This window comes from Nematolebias whitei, chromosome 13, assembly GCF_014905685.2.
Source record: "Nematolebias whitei isolate Nwh7 chromosome 13, NemWhi1, whole genome shotgun sequence".
NCBI lineage: Eukaryota > Metazoa > Chordata > Actinopteri > Cyprinodontiformes > Rivulidae > Nematolebias > Nematolebias whitei.
In genome coordinates, this window is record NC_056510.1 from 10,701,365 (window position 1) to 10,726,455 (window position 25,091).

At 40.2% G+C, this 25,091-nt stretch overlaps 3 protein-coding genes across 4 annotated transcripts in view; 2 read left to right on the plus strand and 1 right to left on the minus strand.

The window, feature by feature from the left end:
- The window catches only part of LOC119419522 (histone deacetylase 4), a 151,130-nt gene that overhangs the window by 107,513 nt on the left and 18,526 nt on the right, over nucleotides 1-25,091 (plus strand). Inside the window, exons 16-22 of the mRNA XM_037686857.1 lie at nucleotides 875-977; nucleotides 2,712-2,758; nucleotides 15,049-15,156; nucleotides 19,866-19,921; nucleotides 20,008-20,095; nucleotides 22,211-22,330; nucleotides 22,409-22,506. Of these exons, the coding sequence (XP_037542785.1) occupies nucleotides 875-977; nucleotides 2,712-2,758; nucleotides 15,049-15,156; nucleotides 19,866-19,921; nucleotides 20,008-20,095; nucleotides 22,211-22,330; nucleotides 22,409-22,506 (620 nt within the window). The remainder of the gene's footprint in view (nucleotides 1-874; nucleotides 978-2,711; nucleotides 2,759-15,048; nucleotides 15,157-19,865; nucleotides 19,922-20,007; nucleotides 20,096-22,210; nucleotides 22,331-22,408; nucleotides 22,507-25,091) is intronic.
- On the plus strand, nucleotides 6,150-8,654 carry LOC119419520. Its single transcript, XM_037686854.1, has 3 exons — nucleotides 6,150-6,870; nucleotides 7,646-7,781; nucleotides 7,865-8,654. The coding sequence occupies exons 1-3, from the start codon at nucleotides 6,251-6,253 to the stop codon at nucleotides 8,618-8,620; spliced, it is 1,512 nt and encodes a 503-aa protein (XP_037542782.1). The 5' UTR covers nucleotides 6,150-6,250; the 3' UTR covers nucleotides 8,621-8,654.
- On the minus strand, nucleotides 8,643-11,625 carry LOC119419521. Of its 2 annotated transcripts, XM_037686856.1 has the most exons (6): nucleotides 11,458-11,625; nucleotides 10,397-10,591; nucleotides 10,233-10,312; nucleotides 9,878-9,932; nucleotides 9,403-9,665; nucleotides 8,643-8,976 (listed from the first exon to the last, which is right to left on the minus strand). In XM_037686856.1, the coding sequence occupies exons 1-6, from the start codon at nucleotides 11,554-11,556 to the stop codon at nucleotides 8,760-8,762; spliced, it is 909 nt and encodes a 302-aa protein (XP_037542784.1). In that variant the 5' UTR covers nucleotides 11,557-11,625; the 3' UTR covers nucleotides 8,643-8,759. The 2 variants fall into 2 exon arrangements, with proteins under 2 accessions (XP_037542784.1, XP_037542783.1); XM_037686855.1 differs by having other exon boundaries at nucleotides 8,643-9,665.

Here is a 25,091-nt window from a genome sequence, read left to right on the forward strand (position 1 = left end):
ACCATCTCATGACTCCAAGAATAATTTATGACTCGTCCGCAAAACAGAAGACGATTAAAACAGTCTATTACAGACATTGCTGTGTAAATGATTAATAATATTTGTTTTTGAATTTTTGTATCTGATGCAAAATGGCAGCTTTTGATTTAAAGGAAACAAATTATGCTGATAATACATAAATATTTAACTAAAAAAGTAGTTTACGATCAAACATTTAATTTTCTTAGGATGTCCTGATGCATGCTCAATAATCCAGGGAGATAAATCTGACAAGTCAGGTCCTCTGTGCAGATTATTCTTTGTTGAAACATTTCGTTTTTTATCCTAAAGACTTCATCAGTCTGAGGAGCTGCAACAAGCTCAGTCTTATAAGCAGCACCTCCTCATGGTGGATCTACCAGTTTGCAGGTGACAGACAAAACTAGTTCATATGCAAAACAAGAACCATCACCCTAACAAAAGATCGTTAGTGCCGTGATGGCCGCTTGATTGATAATTGCAATAACACCGATGTAAGAGGGGGACACCGAGACCTCTGGTCCTGTTTAACAATGGACGTGTTTTTATTTTGTCATCCAAAAGTCCCTAAATATACATAAAGGCTGGAAATATTTCACATTAAGTTGCTGATGTGAGTATTCACCACAAGAGGGTGATGTTTATCCAATTATCTGTTAATAATTAAAGTAAAATGAGGAGTTTTAAAGCAGTTTTATTATTAGTACCTGACACTATTTGAATCACGTGCAGGCTCGTTTCTCTCTAATATTAGGAATCCTGATGTTTAATGAGTGAAATTTATTATGCTACAACTCTCTCTTCCACCTAAAATCAAACAAGTTCTGTGTTTAATGTTTGTTTTTCCTTTTCTCAGTGCATCCGAGGTCGGAAGGCATCGCAGGAGGAGCTACAAACGGTCCACTCTGAGGCCCACGTCTTGCTGTATGGAACCAACCCACTGCGACAGAAACTTGAAAGTAAGACGTCACTTTCTCTTGCGTTTTCAAAAATACACCTGTTGCAGACATGTTCCGCACCTCCACCTAAAGTACTGACTTCCTGCCATTTGATTCTGATCATCTTTAAACATTTTATCACTGAAAATCAGAAATGTTGAGGTTAAAGTTGCACAGAGCTGTAAACAAATATAACAGTAATGTGATAAAGGTAGGAATATTCAACTCCCACATTGTGTGAATGCAGTTAATCTGCAGCAGTTTGGTAAATAAGGCATCTTCATGCCTAAACCACTGCAGCTGATCAAATTTAGCCAACACAAAGAGCTATATTTCGGCCAGTTTTACAGATATCGAGCTACAGTTTGGTGTGGTAGTAGCTGAGAGTCATCTTCATCACATAATTTGAGTTAACAGAAAAATCCTTGTTTCAAATAAATCTTCGTAGGCATCGGGCGAGCAAGGAGTGCTACTTTCATTTCAAGGTAATCAAGGTTTTACAGCCCCCTCCAACTGTAGAAGTACTGCAAAGTCAAATACATTTTATTTGCACTAAAAACATCAGAGTTTTGACTTTTCAGCTTTTATTTCTAGGCCTTTGCTTCAGAAAATGTCAAGGTTTTCTTTATTGTCATTCGCATCGCATGTGGTACATGTGGTGGAACAAAATTGTGTACACAGGGTCCCAGTTACATCCAACAAAAGTATAAATTGTAAAAGCAAAACAGTAATAATATCTAAGAAAAACGCTAAACGCTAGTAGGACAAAAACAATACGCCGAACAGCAGCACGAACATGAGTCCGTGTGAGCAGATGAGTACGAATGAACACAGCAGCATGAAATAAATCAGCAGCATGAGATCAGCAGCATGGATAGTCAGCAGCACATATCATCAATCAAGTGGCATTACAGTGATTTTTTTCTGTATGTATCATCATAATCAAAAATTATATTTATATACAAAAGGGAAATGTCAATTAAAAATAAAGTCCAGTTGTCTTCAATTCAGATGGCTAGCTTGAGGTAGCTGCGTTAATCTTACGATCAACTGTGACGTTACCAAAGATTTACAGTTTGCAGGTTTTTGTGTCGTCTTGTTCACTTGTTGCTCATTTTGGAGGGATTTTAGTTTTTTACTTTTGTCTTTATCATTTGAAGCGTTTGTAAGTTTACACACAACAACAATGGGTTGTTTCACAAATGGTGCCACCGTTTATACATATAATATTATTATATGTATAATATAATATTATACATACATTTTAGATTGAGAATTAAGAATCCTGAAGGCTTGATGAACTGAATAAAAACACATCGATTAGTTTGGATTTTTGTAAAAGCAGCTCAAAGACGAAGACCTGAGAACCTTCATGGGCCAATGTGAATATTTCTGCTGTCGTAAAGGATAAAGTTTGTGTCGGTGAAGGAAGTTGTGTTTTTACAAAACGTTTGAAAGGAGTTCGAACAAATTAGCCGACTAATCTTTGTTTACTGATGTCAGGGACAGAACAGAACCCTCTCCCATCGTCTCCCTGAGGCACAGCTTGATTGTGAGGTCAATGGATCCTTTTTTTCTCCACCTTCCTAATTTAAAGCATCTCCCCCGTGTACTCTTGCAGTTAGATAAGGTCAGAAAGTCAAATGCTGGGTTTTTAGGGGTCATTTGGACCCTTGGGTCCACAAAGTTACCTCTTCACCTTTTCCTTTTACCCTTGACTGTTGCTCTGATTTGTCGTCTCCTCTCCTTCCTCAGGTTCTGTAAACCCCATGTTTGTGAGGTTACCCTGCGGAGGCATCGGGGTGAGTGACTTGTTTTCAGTTTGGAACGCTGTGCTCGAGTCATTTGAGAAATATTCTCCATTTAATTAAAGCGAGGCTTCTCAAACGATTTAGCTTCTGACTCCAAAAATCTTTATCTGAACGTCAAGAAAGTTGTGAAAAAGGTAAAAAGACAAAACAAAAAACATTGTCATCGAATATGCAGAGAATCTTGACGACTGATGGACTTTGCTGATATTTGCCAAATAAGCCATAAGTTGCTAAAGCTAAAAAAGCAGATAACTAGCTAAAAAACAAAGTATCAAACCGTTAACTAAAAGCTAGAAGTGTGAAAATGCTAGTTCAGCTAAGCAAGAGGCTAGTTTAGGCTAAAAGTAGCAAAAAGGTAGTCAAAATTAGAAAAACAAAAGTGTAAAGTTGTACAACTGTAGCCAAAATAGCAAAAGGCTTGGTAAAAGTATCCAAATAGTAGCTCAAAGCTTATAGTAGCATAAGATAAAAAAGAGCTACCATGTTGAACCAGAACAACATGGATGGATGGATGGATGGATGGATGGATGGATGTACAGTTGATGGACAGATGGATGGACGGTTGTATAGTTGATTGACCGATGAATGGATGATGGATGGATGGACAGTTGGTTAGTTGTACAGTTGATGGACAGATGGATGGATGGTTGGTTGATGGACAGATGATGGATGGATGGTTGGTTGGTTGTACAGTTGATGGACAGATGGATGGATGGATGGATGGATGGATGGATGGATGGACAGACGGTTGTTTGGTTGTATGGATGGATGGTTGGTTGTACTGTTGGTGTACCGATGGATGGATGATGGACAGATGGATGGATGGATGTTTGGTTGCTTGGTTGGTTGTACAGTTGGTGGACAGATGGATGGATGGATGGACAGACGGTTGTTTGGTTGTATGGATGGATGGTTGGTTGTACTGTTAGTGTACCGATGGATGGATGATGGACAGATGGATGGATGGATGGATGGATGTACAGTTGATGGATGGACGTATGATGGATGGATGGTTATATAGTTGATTGGCCGATGAATGGATGATGGATGGATGGACAGTTGGTTGGTTGTACAGTTGATGGACAGATGGATGGATGTTTGGATGTTTGGTTGCTTGGTTGGTTGTACAGTTGGTGGACAGATGGATGGACAGACGGTTGTTTGGTTGTATGGATGGATGGTTGGTTGTACTGTTGGTGTACCGATGGATGGATGGATGGATGGACAGATGAACGGTTGCTTGGTTGTACAGTCGATGGACAGATGGATGGATGGATGGTTGTTTGGTTGTATGGATGGATGGTTGGTTGTGCTGTTGGTGTACCGATGGATGGATGATGGACAGATGGATGGTTGGATGGGTGCATGGATGCATGGATGGCTGGATGTTTTAAAAAGAATGAAATGTTAAAAAGCCAGAGCAGTCTTCTCCTGAATGAGCTGTTTTTCGTCACACAGTTTAATATTTCAGTAGAAAACTTTGTTGTTTTGTTTATTTTTTGCAGCGATGTGCTCGTCGAATCGATATTCATCGGGTGCATCTCGGCGTGACTCAGTTTCAGAATCATCAAATACAGTCGCCCACTCCCTCTTTCTGCTCACGGCTTCAGAAAACCTCCCATTTGTTCTTGTTCCACCAAACAAACACACACATGCATGCAAATACCGCCCCTCAAGGACCAGAGGCAACAAAAGCTGTTGCTTGCCTTTCCGCTGTGTTTAAAATGATATCCAGATGTTTGAAACTTTGTGTGTGTGCACGCGCGTGCGTGTGGGTGTGTGTGTGTGTGTAGTGGAAGGCATTATTGGATGCTTGTGTGATTGGACATTTCTTTGACATGCAAGTTACTTTAAAGACTGACATAAAGACTCGTTGCAAAGCACGAAGCTGCTCATGGTAGTTCTTCAGATATATGATGATGTATAGTTCTGAAATGTGGGTATGCACTCAATGTAAACAAAACACGCGGCTGAATCCGCCGAAAACCCTGCGGTAGATTAAGTCGTGTAATTGTCCTGCGTTAGGATGGTTGTAGTTCGTGTACAAAAACAAATATGGCGGAATCAGACAAGCGCAAAGTCTTGGAGAAGACGTCAAAAAATAAAATCTGGGACAAAGGAGATGGATGGACGGAGCTCTGCTTTTAAACATGTGCAGCTTTGACAAGACCGGAGAGTTCACCGTTTGTGCTGTTTTCAAGCACTTCGGCTGTTTCTGTAGGTAAACCAATGCTAATCATAAATATTGCTAACAAGTTAGTTTTTTATTGTGTCAATGTTTATGAAGCATTCACACTATTGTGATGTTTTTTTCTTCTGTATGTTTTTCGGCGTCTCTCATGTCGCAGTTTTCAGCTATTTCAACAAATCGTTTATCAAAACGTTCAGCTCTTTCAGGACAATCCTGCTATGGCTTTTGGTATTGGTGCAACTTTAGCTTTTTGAAATATTTGGTCTTTTCTGCCACCTTTTTTTTCCTCAAAGAAAATGAATTGAGGTCATTTTACATCCTTCGAAACTTTAGATCTGTTTACAACCTTTTACTGCTCCTTTCATATTTTGTTCTGCTTCAGCTTCTTTCAGCTTCCTTGTGCAAATTGGAAAAAAAAAAAACAGCTACTTTCAGCTGTTTTTCAACATTTTTGTGCTCTTTTCAGATTCTTTCTGCTAACTACAACATTTTTGTGCTTCTTCTAACTTCTTTCTGGTAATTTCAGCTTGTTATGCTCCTTTCAGCTTATTTCTGCAAGTTTAAGATTTTTTATGTTATTTCAGCTACTATTAGCAATTTTTATGCAAATTTTAGCCTTTTCAGCCTTTCCTTTTTTTGCACTAAGTTAAACTTTTTTCAGCCTAATTCAGCAAAAATTGTGCTCTTTTCACTTCCTTCTGATAATTTAAGCTTTCTGCTTTTTTGGCTACGGTACTTTTCAGCTGTTTTTTTGCTAATTTCAGTTTTTTCAGACAATTTCCACTTTTTGTGCTCATTTCTGCTTCTTTCAGCCTAATTGGACAAGCACGTGTTCTTTCTGCTTTCTTATGCTAATTTAAGCTTGTTCAACCTGTTCTGCTAGCCTTTATAGCATTTTCTAGCTAATTTTGGCTGTTACTTTCAGCCTAATTAACTACTTTCTGATAATTTAAGCTTGTTATGCTCCTTTCGGCTTATTTCTGCCAGTTTCAGTAATTTCAGCTAATATTTAGCTGTTTTATGCCAATTTCACATTTTTAGCTAATTTTAGCTATTTCTGATTCCTTCTGGTAGTTTAAGCGTCTTTCTGCCTTTCAGCTACTTTTCAGCCATTTTTGCTAATTTCAGCTGTTTTTACCTAATTTCTTAATTTTTGTGCTCTTTTCCGTTTATTTAAACCTAATAGGCTCTGTGCACATGCGTCCTGAATCACTTCCGCTTTGACCGGATGTCGGCATTCCAGTTTCCGGTTTAATTCCTGTATCCTGTCATCCCAGAGATAAACAACTAAAATGAGTGTTGCTGCGTCAAATAAACAAAAATATAACGTGCGTGGCAGCTTTAGATTTCAGCCGACGGTGTTTGGGTCTAAGGAGCACTGTTGTGTGCCGCTTTGCTCGTCTTCAGGTCGCTATAATAGCCGTTTGAGCTTTCACCGTTTCCCTAAGGAGACAAGCCTTCGTTTGTGCTGGCTGCAAAAAATCAGAAGAGAGGGATTTACGGTAACTCCTCACACCAAGGTATGTAGCCGACATTTCCTGGAGAATGAAGTAATTACTACAGAAAAGGGAAGACGAATTTTAGCAGCTGGGTCGGTTCCATCATTATTTGAGTGGAACAAATACAGCAGGAAGACACGAGCAGGTGTTTGGGAGCGCCGTTGTCGACCATCTAATCCAGAACCTGATTCGGCGGATCCAATTGAGGACAATGAACCACCCGTCATGGTACCTATGGTCGTGGACCATGACTACGGCGCCAGCAGAACCGTGTGTGTTGACCGGGAGCAATATCACAGCATGCTGAGAGAAATTGAGCAACTGAAAGAGCAGCTCCGATCCTGTAGTCTTCAAAAGCCGTTTGGACTGGAACGTTTTTCTACGTCACCAGAAGACATCAGATTTTACACCAGGTCAGAGTTGTAAAATCTAAATATTACGTTATGCCTCTGAAAAAAATTAATACGCTTTGAGTCATTGTATATTTTGTCACATTACAACCAAAAACAATTTCATTGTAATGTTCTTTGAGAGACCAACACAAGTACACACTTACTAGTGGAAATGAAATTATACATAATGTAACACATTATTATTATTATTATTATTATTATTATTATTATTATTGTTATTATTATTAGTAGTAGTAGTAGTACTAGTACTAGTAGTACTGTATTTACAAATGATACTGAAAAGTGTGGTGTGTACGAGTAATCGGCTCCCTTTTCTGTAACCAATATTCCTTCAGAAATAGCTTTAATGATTACAAATGGCTATGGAGTCCACCCGTGTGTAAACTAATGTCAAATACAAATACAGCAGCTAGTGACAGCCTCAGGTCGGTGAAAATAGTTGGTTTCTGTGATTAGATGACACACAGGCTGACTATTATGCCATTAGCAATCATCAGGAAACTTATGAAGACTAGAAGTTACTCTCTGATTTAAGGGGGCTGAACATTTGTGCTCAAAATAGTTTTCAATTTATAAAAAAATTACAAACCTTCAAATCATGTATAATTTTCTTTCCACTTTACAACATAAAATTTCAAAGAAAGATATTTATGTTCTTAGTTGTACCGTGTCAAAATTTGAAAACTGTTTTCACAGTTATAAATGTGGAGAGTGACAGTTTATATATATATATATATATATATATATATATATATATTTTTTTTATGTGTTTTAGGTTCCCCTCATATGAGCATCTGAAGGCGTTTTGGAACTTGATCGAGGCAGCAACAGCCAAAATGGTCAGGGTCACCAGAGCAAAGAAAACCGACGTCATGAGTACAACAACTGAAACCCCTTTTACCAGACCAACTGTAAGTTACACACACACACACACACACACACACACAATGAGAATGCTGGTTTTGAACTAACATTTAAATAATTTTCTGTCCAGAAACTGCTGCCAATAGATGAGCTTTTTCTTTTCCTCTCCTACCTGTCTACTGGATGTACCCAGAGGGAACTGGGCCATCGATTTAACATCCACAGAGCAACAGTCAGCCGCATTATTGTGACATGGGCCAACTTCCTGTACTGCTTATTGGGCTCAATTTGTGTGTGGATGTCTCCTGCAGCTGTGAGTTCCAGTCTTCCACAGGATTTTGATGGCCGCTACAGTGACACACAAGTTATCCTGGACTGTACAGAACTACGGTGTCAAACACCTTCATCCCTGCTCCTCCAGAGTGAAGTCTTCTCCACCTACAAATCCCACTGTACCTTTAAGGCCATGGTGGGCATGTCTCCTCACGGAGCCCTGACATTTGTGTCAGCACTGTTTGAGGGTTCCATGAGTGACAAGGAAGTGTTCCGTCAATCAGGGATTACATCACTCTTGACACTGGACATGGCCATCATGGTGGACAAGGGATTCTTGGTGGATGATCTCGTACCTGGGACTGTTCATCGTCCTGCCTTCCTCTCCAAGAGGGCCCAAATGTCAGAGGTCGACGTTTTGAAGACCCAGTCCATTGCCCGTTTGAGGGTGCATGTTGAGAGGTTAATAAGAAGAGTTAAAGAAAATAAACTCTTTGATTCCACTATCCCTCTCTCCATTGCAGGAAGCATAAACCAAATTTTTACAGTTGCCTGTCTCCTGTCAAATTACCAAAATGGACCTTTGGTCAGGAAATGGAGATATGAAGTTTGACAGAAAAGCTGATGGCACAGTCTTGAAGAAACAGAAAATGCTGTCATTTACTTACATTGACATTGTCTTACATTTGTAAATAGATATTCATGATGGAAATATTTTGAAACAAATTTGTACATTTGATTTGATCAAACTCCTAATTTAGACATTTCTGCAGGTAAACATAGAAAAAATATCTGTCTACTTTGTGTTTGATTGAATCCATCACATTAGTGTCTGCATAAATTCTTTGAATAAGAATATCTTCCTCAGCTGAGACAACAAAATCACACCAGTTCATCCCAGTTATTAGCATCTGCCCCTGAACCTGCCAATAGTAAACATGAGTTTTTTTTAGTTCCAATTTGCCTGACTTCATTTGGAGATATGGACAGTCAACATAACTTTTCACATTTGGACACTTAATCTCAATCAGCCCGAACTGACATGGCTCAGAAGGATCAAAGATCAATCCGTCTGGAGATGCCCCTAGCCAAGGAGCATCAGGGTGAATCACAAATCCACAGGGATAGTGGTTGACTCTTTTAATTTGACAATATTCCCAGATAGCATCTGCCTCTAATTCAAGCCCTCTCTTCATAGCTGCAGTCTGATAGGTCCCTTGCAGCAGACGATTTGCCAGATCTTCCTCAGATTTATCTTGAACCTGGCAGATCTCCCTGAAGCGGGAGGCAGTCAACCTATGCCTCCTTAGCTGATGCCATTCAGGACATGTACTCTGTGCTCTGGTAGCACATTCAAATTTATTCACCATGTCCCAGGTGACCTCCATACTTTTAAGGTGTAGCTGTTGTGGTTCAGAACAAACAAACATGCTTTTTGATGGCTGTAGGTGGTAGTTCTTAAGAGGCAGAGATGGGCGGGGTGGTGCAGCATGGAAGGACATGTCTCTCTTTGCTGTTGCTGGCTGTTGGTAGGACAGAGGACTTCCAGCCTGAACTTTGCCAAGGGCAGAGTCAACAAGGGGAAATTCATGGCTGATTCCCATGCTGCAGATCATTGGTGCATCAGCTGCTGCAAAATCTTCATACACCTCGGAAACCTGGGAAAGTGAAAACAATTATTTCAATAAAATGTAAAATACATGTATATCAACTAATTTTAAGCCCTCAAAAATTCTACACTTTACAAAGAGACAGCACTTGAAAATAAAATTATTCAATACACCGGTAAGTCTACAACTCTTTGTTAGTACATTGTAGCCTACTGTTAATTTCATTTTTATTTATCAGTAATTTAAATACAACTACTTACTCTAAGGACAGAAAGGTCCGGCAAATCCCCACTAAGGCCTTTGTAGAGTGTGCTCCTGTGTATAAAAATAAGAAAAGAACATGAGTCAAAAATAGAATACCCACATGCATTTCGTTCAGATATGAAACATAAAATAATAGTGTTTTTCAAGCCTGGTCCTCAAGGCACACTGTCCTGCATGTTTGAGATTTGTCCCTGCTTAAACACAGCTCATTTCAGTTGGTAACTGATTAACAACTGTATCAGCTGTGTTAATGCAGGGAAATCTATAAAGCATGCAGAGCAGTGTGCCTTGAGGACCAGGGTTGAGAAACACTGTTGTAATACATCAGAATTTTTATTGATTTTTTTTTACCTTACACCCTCTGTTGTTGCTCCACTCTTCGGTTTAGCAGACAGCACAGTCATCTTGTCCACGGGGCCAGGTTTTATACCCTATTCAGTTATCCATGACACAGTTACAAGTTATACGGCAAGAAAATGTAATAAATTGAGTCTATTATTGAAGAGAAAACTTACTAAAGTTCTGGGCTTGTGCCACTGCTGTTCTCCTTCTGTACAGCTTAGTACAGGGGGGACCACTGACAGTTTCAGCTCAGAATAATGTGCTGACTGGAACAGCAAAGCCACACAGTGGTTGCATAATGCTGCACCAGCAACACACGTACAGCTGTGGTGAATCAGCTCCACAGGACACGAGTCTTTCAGGACCACCTGCATAAGAATGTCATAGTAAGAACTTATTATCTTAGCTTGGTCACTCATCAGCCATTCTTTCATGATGCAATCTTGCTTCCCAAATATTTTTTTATAACTAATGTCATAGAACCATAGTATCATGTTATGTGATTATATATTTAGTTTGGAGTATGTTCTATGAAGGTCAAGAGTAGTGTAATACAATTATCACAAGATTACATCTTAAATGAATGGATGAGATAAAGATAACTTGATTTCAAAACACTTTTAACCCAGAGGAGACCCGCTAGGTAAAAATACCTGGATAATGTTACAGAGACTGTGAGTGTATTCTTTAGATTTAAGTAAAACTAATATGCATGAATTACCAAATTAACACTGGGTTAAAAGTAACACATAACAACCATAAAAGAAGAACAATGCATGCAGCAAATAACCAAATGGGGACAAGCAAGGCCAAACTCACGTGTTAATATTCATCAAATAGCCAATTCCATTTTATTTTTATTTAAGAATTAATTACCACCTTAGCTAAATCCCCATTAACATTAGGAACGTCGGGTTACTGAACCAACAATCTTAAAACTGTCATCTGAACAATCCTATCTTCACCCTACACTTAAACTGTGAGGTTTTTCATTTTTCTTCATGGACCTGTGACACAGAGCCCTGACAACGACTTCACCTGTGTCCTGATTTTTGCTAGAAACTGAGAAGAGCAGAATGTTAGTAGAATGATCACAAAATATGAGCCTTTTGTTTAAGTGTGGAAAACCTGTTTCTATAACGTGAGTATACACAAAAATGGTCGTGTTGCTAATAGCCTAACGTTAGCTGCAAACAGTTAGCAACATCACAACGATCAAACTAACGTTACTTACCCTCGTAGTTGTGCAGGTAACTTGAGATATACAATTTAAATCCCTTGTTACGTTTGCTTGTCGGAGCAGGGGACCAGCCATCAACAATACGATGAACATCGCTGATATTTATCTTGGGCAGCTCTTGTAAACATCTAGAAAACGCCATTTTCACCGAGACCGGGGATTAGACCGGAAACTGGAATGCCAACATCCGGTCAAAGGGGAAGTGATTCAGGACGCATGTGCACAGAGCCTATTCAGAAAATATGCGTTTTTTCTGGTCCTGCTAATTTAGGCTTGTTCTTCCATTTCAGCTACATTTCAGCATGTTTTAGCTAATTTCAGCTGTTTCTCAGCAATTTCTTCTGCAATAAGCATTCACAATGCACTTTCGCAGGAAATTAAATTTCTCTAGTTTGAAGATCCATTTCCTATGGATAGGAGAAAAACGTTTGTGTGAAGTCTTCATGACTTGGCAATGAGTACCTTTCAAACAGGAAGTGATGCCTTTTCATACTGATATTCTTTCATCCGTATACTTGCTGGTATTTGTTGACTTTAAAGGATTTTTTAAAGGTATTTTCAGGCCATCTCTCATTTCCTTTTACTTTCTTCTTCCCATCTCCCCCACACTTTGGGAGGAAAAAGACAGGGCGTTAAAAAAAAAAAAAATCCTGATCTCTGTGCTGGTCTGCTTTTTATAATAGCAAATGGGACCAAATTGTTGTCTTCCTGTCATACTCTTGTCTTCCTGTCATACGCTCACATACAAATCATACTCAAGAGGAAGAGGGGGTGAAATTAGGCCGTCAGCCTGAGGAGAGCCGTCGTTTTGTCACAGCAGCACGCTCCCTCTCTTTTCTACACACACATGCAGCCTTTTCTTCTGATTAACTTCAAGCTCATTCCTGGTTGAAAGCAGCATCATCACAAGAAACAAGAAACCTCTTGCTGCATCAGAACACCGATTTGTTTTTGTTGACTTGATTTTTGTACAAAATCCAGTTTGAAGTTCTCAGTTTTCACGTTTGGTCCCATTAGATGTTCATCAGCAGCTACGCCGCCTTCCTCCGTCGTTTTTTTTAATTTAGTTTCTTTCGGTCTCTGGTAAACGCTCCACGGTTTTATTTCATGACAAAGTCTTTTTTGGCGCAGCTAAAAAGGAGCCCGTTTTCTTCTCTGTGGATGTTATTATGGAGCAATCATCCAGCCTTGATGAGTTCCGTCACCAGAGACAGGAAGAACGTGATGCCGGGCGGCCGGCTGGATGGATGAAGTGCTGCTCTCTGATTGGACGATGGACTAACGAGCTAAATAAAAAGGCAAAAATTATGCTCAGCTAAAATCTTTTGACCGACCCAACAAACTACGTCTGAGCTTGGATGACAGACGAGCAGAAAGTGGCCGGCAGTTTTAATGGAACATGTTGAAAGCAGGAGAGTTTACATCAGGAGATCTTGCTCCAGTTCTGGTTCGGCCCACTCTGCACATGTGTCCACAGAACTTTGCTTTTCTTCTTTTCCTCTGCCAACGTCTTCGCTGTGTGTTTATCATGCGCTCCATCTGCCGGCAGTATCTGCCACGCTTGATGGAGGGTGTGTATATTATCCTGTGTCCAATCAATCACGCAGAGTATTCTGGTCTTTTTTGGCTTTGGTGTGTGTGTGTGTGTGTGTGTGTGTGTGTGTGTGTGTGTGTGTTGTGATCGGAGGCTGAGGGCCAGCCGTGCCTCTGCATTAATCAGGTTTGACCACTAAATGAATGGTTGACCCGTGCACGGTTCATAGTTCTCAAACACAAACACATACTGTACATGCAATCATCCTGAAAAATTAAAAAAAAAAAAGGCACAATGCAAAGTTTAAAACAAACAAACACAAACATGGTTTTAGGATTTTTATTTGAAAGTATTCACTAGAAAAGTTTAAGGAACAATGGTTCCATATCATCAAAGTTCATGCTCAATAATCCTGGAAAAAAATCTAACAAAGTTAAGTCAGTTCCTCTGGACAGTTTCTTTTTGTTGAAATGTTTTGTCTTTCATCCAAAGGACTTCATCAGTCCGAGGAGCCACAACAAACTCAGTCCCATAAGTAGCACATTCACATAGTGGTCCAACCAGGTTGTTGGTGATGAGCTGGTTTCTGGAGTCCGCCCTCTCCCCCGCCGACTTGTCTGAGGCAACCAGAATATGGCTGTTGATGTGGCTCCTCAGACTGATGAAGTCCTTTGGATGAAAGACGAAACTTTTCAACAAAACAAAACTGTCCAGAGGACCTGACTGAACTTTGCTGGATGGTTCCATATCCATATTTTTAGGATGAATGTTTTTGTCTCGTGTCAATTCAGCATTAAGTTTGGTGTTCGCCACAGAATGGTTAATGGCGGGTGACAATGTTTTTAACAGTTGTGGACCTTTAAAACGGATTAACTTTTGAACCCAGTTCAAATCAAAAAGGCCGCTACAGCCAACTGACCTTAGGTAACACAAAAATAGCTACAATTCAATCAGTGTCAATGCCAGTTTATTTACATAGCATGTAAAAACAACAAAATCTGACCAAAGTGCTTTACACTTTAGTCAGATTAAAATGAAAACAAATACATCTTGTGCCACTCAGGAAAAACAAGAAATGTCACCATGAAATACAACATGAAATACAACACGCAACGTTGAAAAAAATATGAGTTTTGAGCATCGATTTAAAAGTCTCAACAGCCTCTGCAGTCTTTAAATGATCAGGTAAACTGTCAAGGTAAAATCAAAATTACAGATTTTTAGCTAAAATTTGATTTGGTAGAACTCAGACTTTGAGAGTGACATCTCATAATTTGATGATATTAATGTAAAACTCTGGCATGAAACCCTGTCGAAATGTGAAAAAGGGTTGTAAGTTCAATCATCCAGGTAGATAAAGGTTAAATTGTGTCATCTGGACCCGTTTCTTTGAGCAACATTTCGTCCCCCATCCAGGGGACTTCCTCAGTCTACGGCCTGCCAACCAGATTTCCCCCATAAATAGCCTTCTCTGCTGTGTTTCAAGCCAACCTCCTGTTGGGATCTCAAAAGTAGGCAAAACACACCCATCCAAAACAATCACTCATGTATAACAATGTTGTGCATGATGCACACATTGACTGACGAAGTTCTCTGGATGAGGAACGAAACCTCTCTCACTTAAAGAAACTCCAGATGACACAATTTAACCTTTTTTGTTCCTGTCGAAATGCGTTTCTTCGACACGAAGGCCTTAGGCTTTTATTTTGTCGTTTCGAAGTACCACTTTTTGTCTAAACAATAAAACCAAGCTGCTAAATTCAGCTTCATAGCGGTTAATTTTAATTGTCTCGGTGAATACAGTTTTCCAGCTCTCCCTTCGCCGTTTCTTCATCACCACACTAACTTTGATCCTTTCAAAAGGACAAAAACGAAACAGTTTTAAATACAGTTTGACAGATTTGTTTTCTGTCTCCAAGTGACCCCTTTTTAAATATTTCCCTATTCGTAAAAAAAATGAATAAATGGAAAAGTTTACGGTGGTTTTTCTCCTTTTCAAACGTCCTTGAAACGGCGTGTGATATATCCTGTGCGTTTGTGTGCGTTGGCAGGTGGACAGCGACACCATTTGGAACGAGATCCATTCATCCACGGCTGCTCGCCTGGCCGTCGGCTCCGTGGTGGAGCTGGTGTTTAAAGTAGCATCAGGAGAGCTGAAGGTTGGTTCCTACGATCGGTTGGGTTCACTTAAAGGTGTTGAAAAACGACACTCCGTGTGGGTCCATTTATTTTTACTTTATTGTTTTAACCAACAAATTAAAGATGATTTTAAAAAAGGTATCAAGATTTACTTGAATGCATCATAAACTCTGAAAAGTGATCCATTTTACAAATACTCACCGTCTAAAGAACCGGATGCTTTGAGACGACACAATGTTCAATCCTTAAATTATCTTGTGAAAATATGTATTTAGAGTCACGGTATCTTTTTTTGTGCATTGATGGCTTAATTAAGCCTTTTAAGTGGCATTTTTTTGTAAAACGGCTCGGAGAAAAATAATGTTTGTGCAAAACTCACAGCCTCAGTCAGGCTGCGGATGCTCAGGACACAAAGGCAAACGTAAAAGTTCAGTTTCCCATTGGTTTACTGCATTTAGCATTAGTAGCTTAAAGTATTTTAAAATAAAATGCAGGTGAGTCACCAGGCTGCTCCAAAACAAAAGAAAACTAAGAACACTTTAGAGGAGAAATATGTCAGGCAGTGCTGTTTGTGAAATTTACCTAGAAAAAGTATGTACAGTCCTTCGTTTATCACAGGGTTGAGTCCCCCGCGATAATTGGAAAACTGAAGTAGGGATAGTACAGTAGTCCCTTGCTACTTCGCGGTTTGTTTATCACAGATTTTCAAATCAAGACTGGACATGACACACAATCGGCTGATTGATGGATGAGCCGCACAATCGGGATGACATTTTTATTTAAAATTAATTTGCAATTATTTAGCACCTGCACATTTGTGCAGCCCAGAGCAGCAGAAAAAAAAAAAGATTCCTCCTGCAGCTTTGTGCAGCCCTTACTTTTGCAGGATGAACTTCCTGCTGCAGTTAAACAGCTGATCAGCTGATCAGCTGATCAGCGTGCAGAAATGCAGCCCGGAGCAGAAACGTGGGCGTGGCAGAGAGGAGATCATGACAGGCTGCAGAGGGAGCTTCTCCCTGCACCTGTGGGCTGCACACAGGTGCTAAATCATTTTAAATTATGTATTTTAAATGAACAATCTGTGCCACTCTTGCGGCTCATTCATCAATCAGCCAACTGTGTGCATCGTTTACTCATCCTTTGAAAAACCGCTGAAGAACGAGTCCGCAAAAGTCGAACCACGAAGAAGCGAGGGACTACTGTATATTAATAAAACTCTGCGTACTTCCCAGCACTGCATGTTTATTTCTTGGCTTCGTGAAAGGTGGACAATATTGTATTTGCTGACGTTTGTTTTGTTTTATTGTATAAAGGTATGAGGCAACACATAAACCAACACTTAACCGTTGTCTGTGATACAAAAGAAAGTTATGAGAATTTGATATAAAATAGACACCAGAGAAAACACAAATAAATTATCTATTCAATCAAATATCTTGAAACTAAGGGATCTGGTTAATTTAAAAATGCTGTTGGTTATGTTTAAAGCTAGTAAGAGATTATTGCCATTTAATTTACAAAAATTATTTTTCTTAAGCTCATGTGATAGAAATAACAGAAGGAAGTATGATTTCAAAAGTAAAACTGTGCGTACTACTTTAAAACAAATGTGCATTTCGGTGCATGAAGTAAAACTATGGAACAGTTTGGATGAGGAGTTAAATAAATGTTCTACTATAAACCAATTCAAAATACTTTATAAAAAAATAATGAGTAACTCATACACTTTTTGAGTTGTTAATGGGAAGCGTGATATTGTCATGCATGTTATTGTTGTTGATAATTTAATGTATACGGACATGACATTTTTGTAATTATTGAGAAAGGGGGCAGGTCTATACAAGATTTTCTTCTTCCTGCTCCCTCTTCACTCGTGTAAATAAGTGCCGTCAGAAAATGTAAACTGATGATCAATTTTTTGAATCGAGTGAATAAATTGATTGATTTTTTTTTTTTTTAGTTTTTAGCTTAAATAGCTGATACTAAGTCCAGGTGGTAGCTGAGGGTCATGCCCAACACATACTCTGAGAGCTAACAGATTACATGAAACGCTGGCATGCACGGTGACGTGATAACTCACTCTGGAATCACTGAAGACTTCTTTTATATTTGCTTTGTGTTGGTGCACAAATATGCGCTCGTTACCGCCCTGAACGCAACAATTCATTCAAGCTCAGAGAGTTCCTGCTTCATGTTTTGAGCTCATTTTGCCTCAGTCAAGTGGAAGGAAACCTCCCTCCATCATTTGCTTGTTCCGGACAACAACCGCACCCTGTGATACCCAACCCGCCCCCTCATCCCAGCTCCCCCACCCGGCCTTCAAGCGTAGCTGTGGCCGCTTGCTGTTTGAACCCAGCAGGGAGGCCCGATGCACAAATGCCAGCAGGCCCCACTAACAGGCCTTCTTTATTAGTCTTACACCGCAGCCACCTGCAGAGCAGCCGTCCCACTTAGCGTTAGCTTGGCACCAACGCACCGCAGACTAATGGCATTCCTCGGAGCGAGACAGTAGCACGGCACGCAAATAGGTTTTTGGTCTCGACTGATATCAGTCAGTCTTGTTGCTTTTTCTGCTCATCTGCTTCAAATGAAAACCAATCTGTGCAGCCGCTTTTAAAGTTGTACGATGTTAAGCGGACTCCCAACACGTGCAGCTTTGTGCAGGTGCTCATTCATGCGTACACGTTCGCACTCCCCATTTATTTTATTTTTTTACGCGCATGCAGATGGTCTAGGGATCCTCCGCAGCAAAGTTCCACCTGCACCAACAACTCTGTGAACTCCACACGTTGTCATAAATCTACACAAGGAACACACACTCAGATGTGCGATGGGACACGCACAGTTCTGCTCCCCCTTTATGTTTCTCCCCTGATCCTAATTTGTCAAAGTTTTTATGGGGAAACAATCCTCCCCTCTCGTTTTATCCTACACCTGCACTCGGTCATGTGCTCGCAAACATAATGCAGAGTTCTTCAAGTGGATGCCTTCAAATCAGCCGAGGCACTTGTCGCTACAGTAATCTTCCGGCTGGCTGCTAATCCACTGCAGCTGACTCAACATCATTAGTCCAGCTCGCCTCGCTCCGCATCAGCCCGAACATCTATCTAATGTCCCCACGAAGCAGTGGGAGACTCCCAGAGCAGTTACTGGGAGTGCTGCCTTAACTGACCCGACACCAGCATCTGTTTCTGTGCGTTCCCATTTGCTCGCAGTTCTACCCTCCGAGGAGAAGACCGGTGACGTTCTTCGACAGAACGGGGTTATTTTTGGTCATGCCAAAGTCAGACCATCAGATAATGTTGATTTATTGTGTGAGCGTTTCTAAATCATCCACACCATTGAGTTGCATTTTTCTTCCATACGTATTTTGGCACATAACGCTTTCTGTGATTTTTGTGCCATTTCAACAAGTCGTATATCAAAACTTTCAGCTCATTCAGGACATCCCTGCTATGACTTTTGGTGTTGGTGCAATTTTTACTTTTTGAACTATTTATTTCTGCCATATTTTTCTCATTCAAAAGGAATGGAGCCGTCCACATCCTTCAAACGCTTTGGGCTGTTTACTACTTTTTACTGCTCATTTCTGCTTTTGTTCTGGTTCAGCTTTTTTTTTTTGTTTTTTTTTAAGCTTCTTTTCAATTAATTTTAGCTTTTTGTGCTCTTTTCTGCTAAATTCAACTTTTTTTTGCTTCTTTATTAGATATTTTTCTGCTAATTTTAATAGGAATGCATGATATTATCGGTATTAGCCGATATTTGTTGATCATTAAGATAGTATAACCATGTGTTGGGCTTCTGTTTTAAGTTAATTTCTAATTTAAGAGCCTGTCAAGTATATTTATTAACGCCCTACTACTTATGCACTTTTCACTTGCTGCTTGTGAACAGGCTCAGTTTAGATTTGTGAAAATTTACAAATTTGTACTGTTCGAGTGTTGTCATTGTGTTAGAGTAAATGTCATAAATAAATTTGACATTAAACATAATCCAAGTTCAAGTGTTGCATCATTTTCAGCACCCTTTTTGGCATCTGCATTTGGCAGCAAGCCAAACTGACAAAGACCTGCAGAGTAATGTAGTATTTTAATTCCACATCAGAGAAAGCTGTGTAGTCTCTGTAAGTAGGTCTAAGACAAAAAAATATATATTGATATTGGTAAATACGTTTTAACATATTGGCATATCAGATAATGGCCAAATATCCAATGTCTTGCTGCTCTAAATTAAAAAAAAAAAATTCTTCCTTTTTTTGTGGTTGCTAATTTCTGCCTTTTGCGATTGTTTTGAATAATTTTCAACTTTTTATGCTTCCTTCTGCTAATTACAACCTTTTTTTTTTTTTTTTAAAGATTTTACAGTTTCTTATTTGCCAATTTCAGATTTTTTTGTAATACGTTGAGCCTTTCTCCGCCTATTTCAGCTTATTCTGCTCATTTCTGCTGTTTTTCTTCGTCTTTCTGCTTTAATTTTCCTGTTTTCAGCCAATGTCAGCTGTTCAAATTCAACTCGCAGTAACAGTTTAGCGATTAAACCTTTTCGGCCTGTTTTCAACTTCTTTAGCAGCTTTCCGCAGAAGTCAGTCAGCGATAAGCATTCGCACGGCATATATGCAGGAAATGCAGTTTCTCTACTCCGGTTTATGATCGTGGAACCAGTTTACAGTTGAGCAGGTTAATTCCTTAAAATGTGAAACTTTATTTAAGCACGAGCTTCTGTTTTGCAGAATGGTTTTGCTGTAGTTCGCCCACCTGGACACCACGCTGAGGAAAGCACTCCAATGTGAGTCATTATTTGACAGAGAGATCGTACCAGGACAGTATTGTTGAATGCATTTGTACATGTAACCGTTTTATTATGATTTACAGGGGCTTCTGTTATTTTAACTCCATCGCCATCGCAGCCAAGCTCCTACAGCAGAGGCTAAACGTCAGCAAAATCCTCATAGTGGACTGGGTGAGTTTAATCAGCAGCACAGTGGTTATTCTTTTCCCTTATGTGTGTGTTTTTTTTTGTTTTGTTTTTTGTATTAATTTCTGTATAGATATAAACCAACATCTTTTTCACAGTTTGATACACAATAAGCTGTAGATAAGGATCATTTTGTTTACACTGATCTCTTGTTTCCCCTTAATAAAACTTGTTTACAAAGTTTTTTGTCGATAGAAACATCTAAACTTGGTGTGTGGCTGCATCTAGGTGTCAAAAAGGTCACTATCAACAAGTCAAACCAGCCACCCAATCATTTGAGGAAACGTTCTAGTTTTTATATTGATTAAAAGTAAAGATTCCTCAAATGATTGGGACAGCCCTTGGGGTGGCCGAAGATTAATCTATGGTGGCCAAGGCCCACATTGGCCACCCCCTGGCTCCACTGCTGAACCTGGTCATGGTTAAAATTTCTCCCTTCTCCGTCACTCTGCATCGCCTCAGACAAGTAAAAACCACTCCCTCTGTTCTTCTACACAGCGTAATTCCCTCACTTGAATATCGTGCAGCAAAAACATTAAGGTTTACTTGCATTACCGGTTCAGTGAGTCCAGAAAAACATTAATCTCAAAGACTACAAGCATCCACTACTCAAGTCCCTCAGTGATAGATGACATTAACTTAATGCTTGTTGACAAAAAAATAAAAACTTGAGGCAAATATCGAAGTCTAAAATTCACGTTGATAAATAAAAATTAAACTGCCAAGCTGGGTGCAAAGTTAGTGAAGGTGGACAACAAAATAATATGCAGACATAAATACTTCCATCCATTATTTTTACCTGCTTCTTCATTTTTGGGTCATGGGGGTCACTGGTGCCCATGTCCAGCAGTCACTGTGCGAGAGGCGGGGGACACCTTGGACACGTCTCCATTTCAGCACAGGGACATAGAGACAAACGAGACAAACAACCTTTCACTCTCACTCACACCTAGGGACAATTTAGAGTTACCAATCAGCCTAACATGCATGTTTTTGGTCTGTGGGAGGAAACTGGAGTACCTGGAGAAAACCCACGCATGCACAGAGAGAACATGCAAACTCCACCCACAAATGGGATTCGATCCGGTGATCTCGCCAAGAGGCAACAGCTCCAACGACTGTGCCACTGTGCCGCCCGGACATAAATACAGTTTTGCACATTGTGCACGACAATAAGTTGTGGTTTTCAAAAAGTGGCTGCTGGAAACATGGCTGCACGGCTCGCTGGCCACATGGTTGCAAACACCGACACTCACTATGGCTGAAAATAAAAAAATGGCTTTTTTTTCCCCCTCACAATTTTGAGTTGTCAACTAGTTGCAGCTCAGTCAGATATTCCCCTAAAACCTTCTTTAGTTACACAGTCAGACCCTTCAGAAAAATAAATAAATAGAAGTGGAATGATGATTCTACTTCTAAAAGGATCATCTTTTACAACTCTTCTAACTGACTTCTGATCATGAGTAGGTGTGGTCAAACCAGCTTGTTTCTTCTATTGGAATCAGTTCAGAAGACCATGAAAGCCTAAGAATGATTAGAAACACTTTAGCCAAACGTAACATTTAGGCATCTTTTTATCGATACTATCTCCCCCAAATATAAAAAGACATGATGAAATGTCCTTGTGTCCTGGAGTGATGCTTCCTGGCTGGTCACGGTTATTCCTCAAATCCTTTGAAGGACCGTTTCATTTCCTCTCGGTCTGTCGCAGACGGAGCTCAGGCTCGTTGTTGTTCCGCTCGCCTGCAGCTAACAGGGACATTTTTAGGAGCTGCGTATTAAAGCATTCTTTGAATGCAGAAAAGTGAGGTCATTTAATTGATGTCATGTTGTTGGCTGGAGAAAGCAGCTATTAAAGTTGTGCTTTTATTGAATCCTGCTGACCGTGCTTTTTCAACATCACAACAGGCTGCAGCTGAGATGTAGATTAACCGTTTCTCTGTCACTCAGTTTGTTAAGAGCAGGTGTAGAGCTCAATAGTCCTTCGGTTTTCCAGGATGGTTTTGTGCTACCGGTGGCGAGGTAGCTTCTCGTTAAAGTTTTGTTTGAGTCATTATGTCATAAAGCTTGTTTTGTAATGAGACTCGTTGCTTTAACCAGGACATCCATCATGGGAATGGAACCCAGCAGGCCTTCTACACTGACCCCAGTGTTCTCTACCTGTCTCTGCATCGCTATGACGACGGGAACTTCTTCCCAGGCAGTGGAGCACCTGATGAGGTGAGATCTGTCCCTCTGCTCACCTACGCCTTGGTTTCGTTATGGTTCTACTTATAAAACAACGTTTCTGTGTTTCAGGTGGGCAGCGATGCAGGGGAGGGCTTCAACGTGAACATGGCTTTTACCGGAGGACTTGAACCACCCATGGCTGATGCAGACTACCTTGCTGCCTTCAGGTAAATCAGTGTTGTCACCTGCAGATTTACAAAGAACGTGAAACTGTTCCATTTCTGCTCTGGAACATCTCTAGGGAAAATGTTTCCAAAGAGTTGCAAGCAGTGAAAATTGATAGTTTTTAGTGGAGCATTTTTTTTTCTTCATCCACCTCAAGATATAACGAATGATCTGCTGGGAGCTGTTGAAAGGGTAGGGGGGCTCACCCAAATGCCAGACCTGATTCCTGTTTGAGCACTGCCATATATAAAACTTTTCACACTCAACCCTCAACACATACAGGCACGGCTCTGCGCAGATGTGCACGTCACACGCACAGTTTTGGATCGTTTTGAAAGCAGCAGGCCCGGATTTGTTCTAGCGCTCTTTGAAAACGGATCCGTGTTTTGAACGTTTCGTCCATCTGGCCTGAACACGGCACGTCGAACCGACCAGCCAACGTCTGACCGCAGCACACAACCTCCACAAAGTGTACATCGGACCATTAATGCACATCAGAACCCCGTTAGCTTTTAGTCACTTTCTGCTTTTTTATTTTCCTTTTCTCTCCTCATCCTCCACTTTCTACACAGAGACAGTCAACAGGCAATATTTTCTAATATATATTCTATCCACATTATTGATAACTTGTCACTAAAGCCAAAATAACTGAAAAATAACTTAAATGTTGTGTTTATAAAAATGTACGCATAGGGACAGTGCAGTTCAAACTATTATCTGTGCTAAAATGTGTAATACACATTTCACTTGCACTGTCCTTCAGCTTGTCTTGCGTTTGTAATAACTCACAAATAATTCACAATTTTTGTTAGTTTTGTTTGCATCATACATTTCAGACAAGCGGAATCAATTTGGTTGTTTATCACTCCATTTTGCTGCGCATTTTATACTTTACAGCTTCTACAGGATTAAAGAATTTACAGTCTCTGTGGGACAGCAGCCAACCTGTCCAGCAGTTCCGTCTCTCACACAGAAATTCATAGATGCGTATATAGTTTATGTGTGTATTGTTTGTTCAGTAGAAGTAAAGTCGGATCATACTATAGATCTGTGGTTCACCAACATTTCAGCTTGGAGCCTCATTATAAGAGAAGAAAAAACACGTATACCGTATTTTCCGGCCTATAAGTCGCACCTTTTTGCCTAATTTGCATACCCTGCGACTTATATGCCAAAGCCACTTATTTATGGATTTTTTTTCCATATTTATAATCCAATTTTTGGCTGAGATATGACCGTTTTCATTCATTCTGACATTTAAAATATTAAACACTACCATTTTCAGTCGTTAGTTGGCGCTCGAGTATTATGGCATGTTGTTGTGTCACGTAATAGGTAAAAGTGGCTATTAATGACACAGTCGGTTTGCCTTAGCCTGACAACTTCGTCCAGCTCGCCTGGAGCCACCGTCAAACCAGCTTCAGTTTGCTGCGCTGCCCCAGCGAAATGCAGCCAATTTGACCATTGAAGTGCATTTATTAAGTAAAAGTTCAACTGAGACACACATTTACTATAAAGTCGAGCAAACAAATGATTGTTTTTAGGTGTTAATCTTGTTAAATTCCAAGAAATGAACAGCGACTCGTCCCTCTGCTCGCTCCTGCTTCCATGAATCGGCTTTTGAAATGCAACTGATTTGACCGTCAAAGTGCATTTATTAAGGAAACATTAGACTGAGATGCACCTTGCTACTAAATTTGAGCAAACTAATAATTGTTTTTAAGTTTTAATCTTGTGGGCAGTACGGTGGCGCAACTGATAGAGCTGCTGCTGCTGCCTCTCAGCACGCAGGTCCCTGGTTCAAATCCCGGTCTTGGGGCCTTTCTGGGTGGGGTTTGCATGTTCTCTGTGCATGTGTGGGTTTTCTCCAGGTGCTCCAGTTTCCTCCCACAGACCAAAAACATGCATGTTAGGCTGATTGGTAACTCTAAATTGTCCCTAGGTGTGAGTGAGAGAGTGAATTGTTGTTTGTCTCGTTTGTCTCAATGCGTCCCTGTGATGGACTTGCGACCTGTCCAGGGTGTACCCTGTCCCTCGCACAGTGATTGCCGGACATGGGCACCAGCGACCCCCGTGACCCAAAATGGAAAAAGCGGGTAAAAGATAATGGATGGATGGATGTTAATCTTATTAAATTCTTGTTAAAGTCCTCCCGTGCACGCTGCTGCGGTCGCCGTTTGGCAGCCCATTGATTTTTGGCACAACACCAGCCCACATTCCTGGTTGTCATCGGTGACGCGTGACAAATGCAACACGTCAGCGGTGATGCCTTATACGGTGAAGCGACTTATTTATGGATTTTTCCAAATTCTTAGGCATTTTTGGGCAGATGCAACTTATACTGTGCTGCTGTGCTTCGAAACCTTATGTACAGATGTATGAGTAGGCTAACAAACTCTGTAAATAGCATCATTTATACTCAGAGCTTTGTACGAAGTTGGTCAATGAGGTTCTTTTCTCGTTTGTGGAATCACTGGCGCCTTAATTTATATGGCGATGGATGAACATTCTATTTTTATTGTGTTTTGTTGGCGTTATCTTTTTTTTTTGGCCTGTTTTTGCTCAACAGTATGGACCATGTGTGTCT

Bases quoted from the DNA above. Each gene is read 5' to 3' on its own strand.
- LOC119419521 (XM_037686855.1), bottom strand. From the start codon at position 11,556: ATGTTCATCGTATTGTTGATGGCTGGTCCCCTGCTCCGACAAGCAAAC. The intron at 10,592-11,457 runs GTAAGTAACGTT...ATTCTTATGCAG, and splicing joins TTACCTGCACAACTACGAGG to GTGGTCCTGAAAGACTCGTG. The intron at 9,666-9,877 runs GTAAGTAGTTGT...TCACTTTCCCAG, and splicing joins CGGACCTTTCTGTCCTTAGA to GTTTCCGAGGTGTATGAAGA.
- LOC119419520 (XM_037686854.1), top strand. From the start codon at position 6,251: ATGAGTGTTGCTGCGTCAAATAAACAAAAATATAACGTGCGTGGCAGC. The intron at 6,871-7,645 runs GTCAGAGTTGTA...TATGTGTTTTAG, and splicing joins GACATCAGATTTTACACCAG to GTTCCCCTCATATGAGCATC. The intron at 7,782-7,864 runs GTAAGTTACACA...TTTTCTGTCCAG, and splicing joins CCCCTTTTACCAGACCAACT to AAACTGCTGCCAATAGATGA.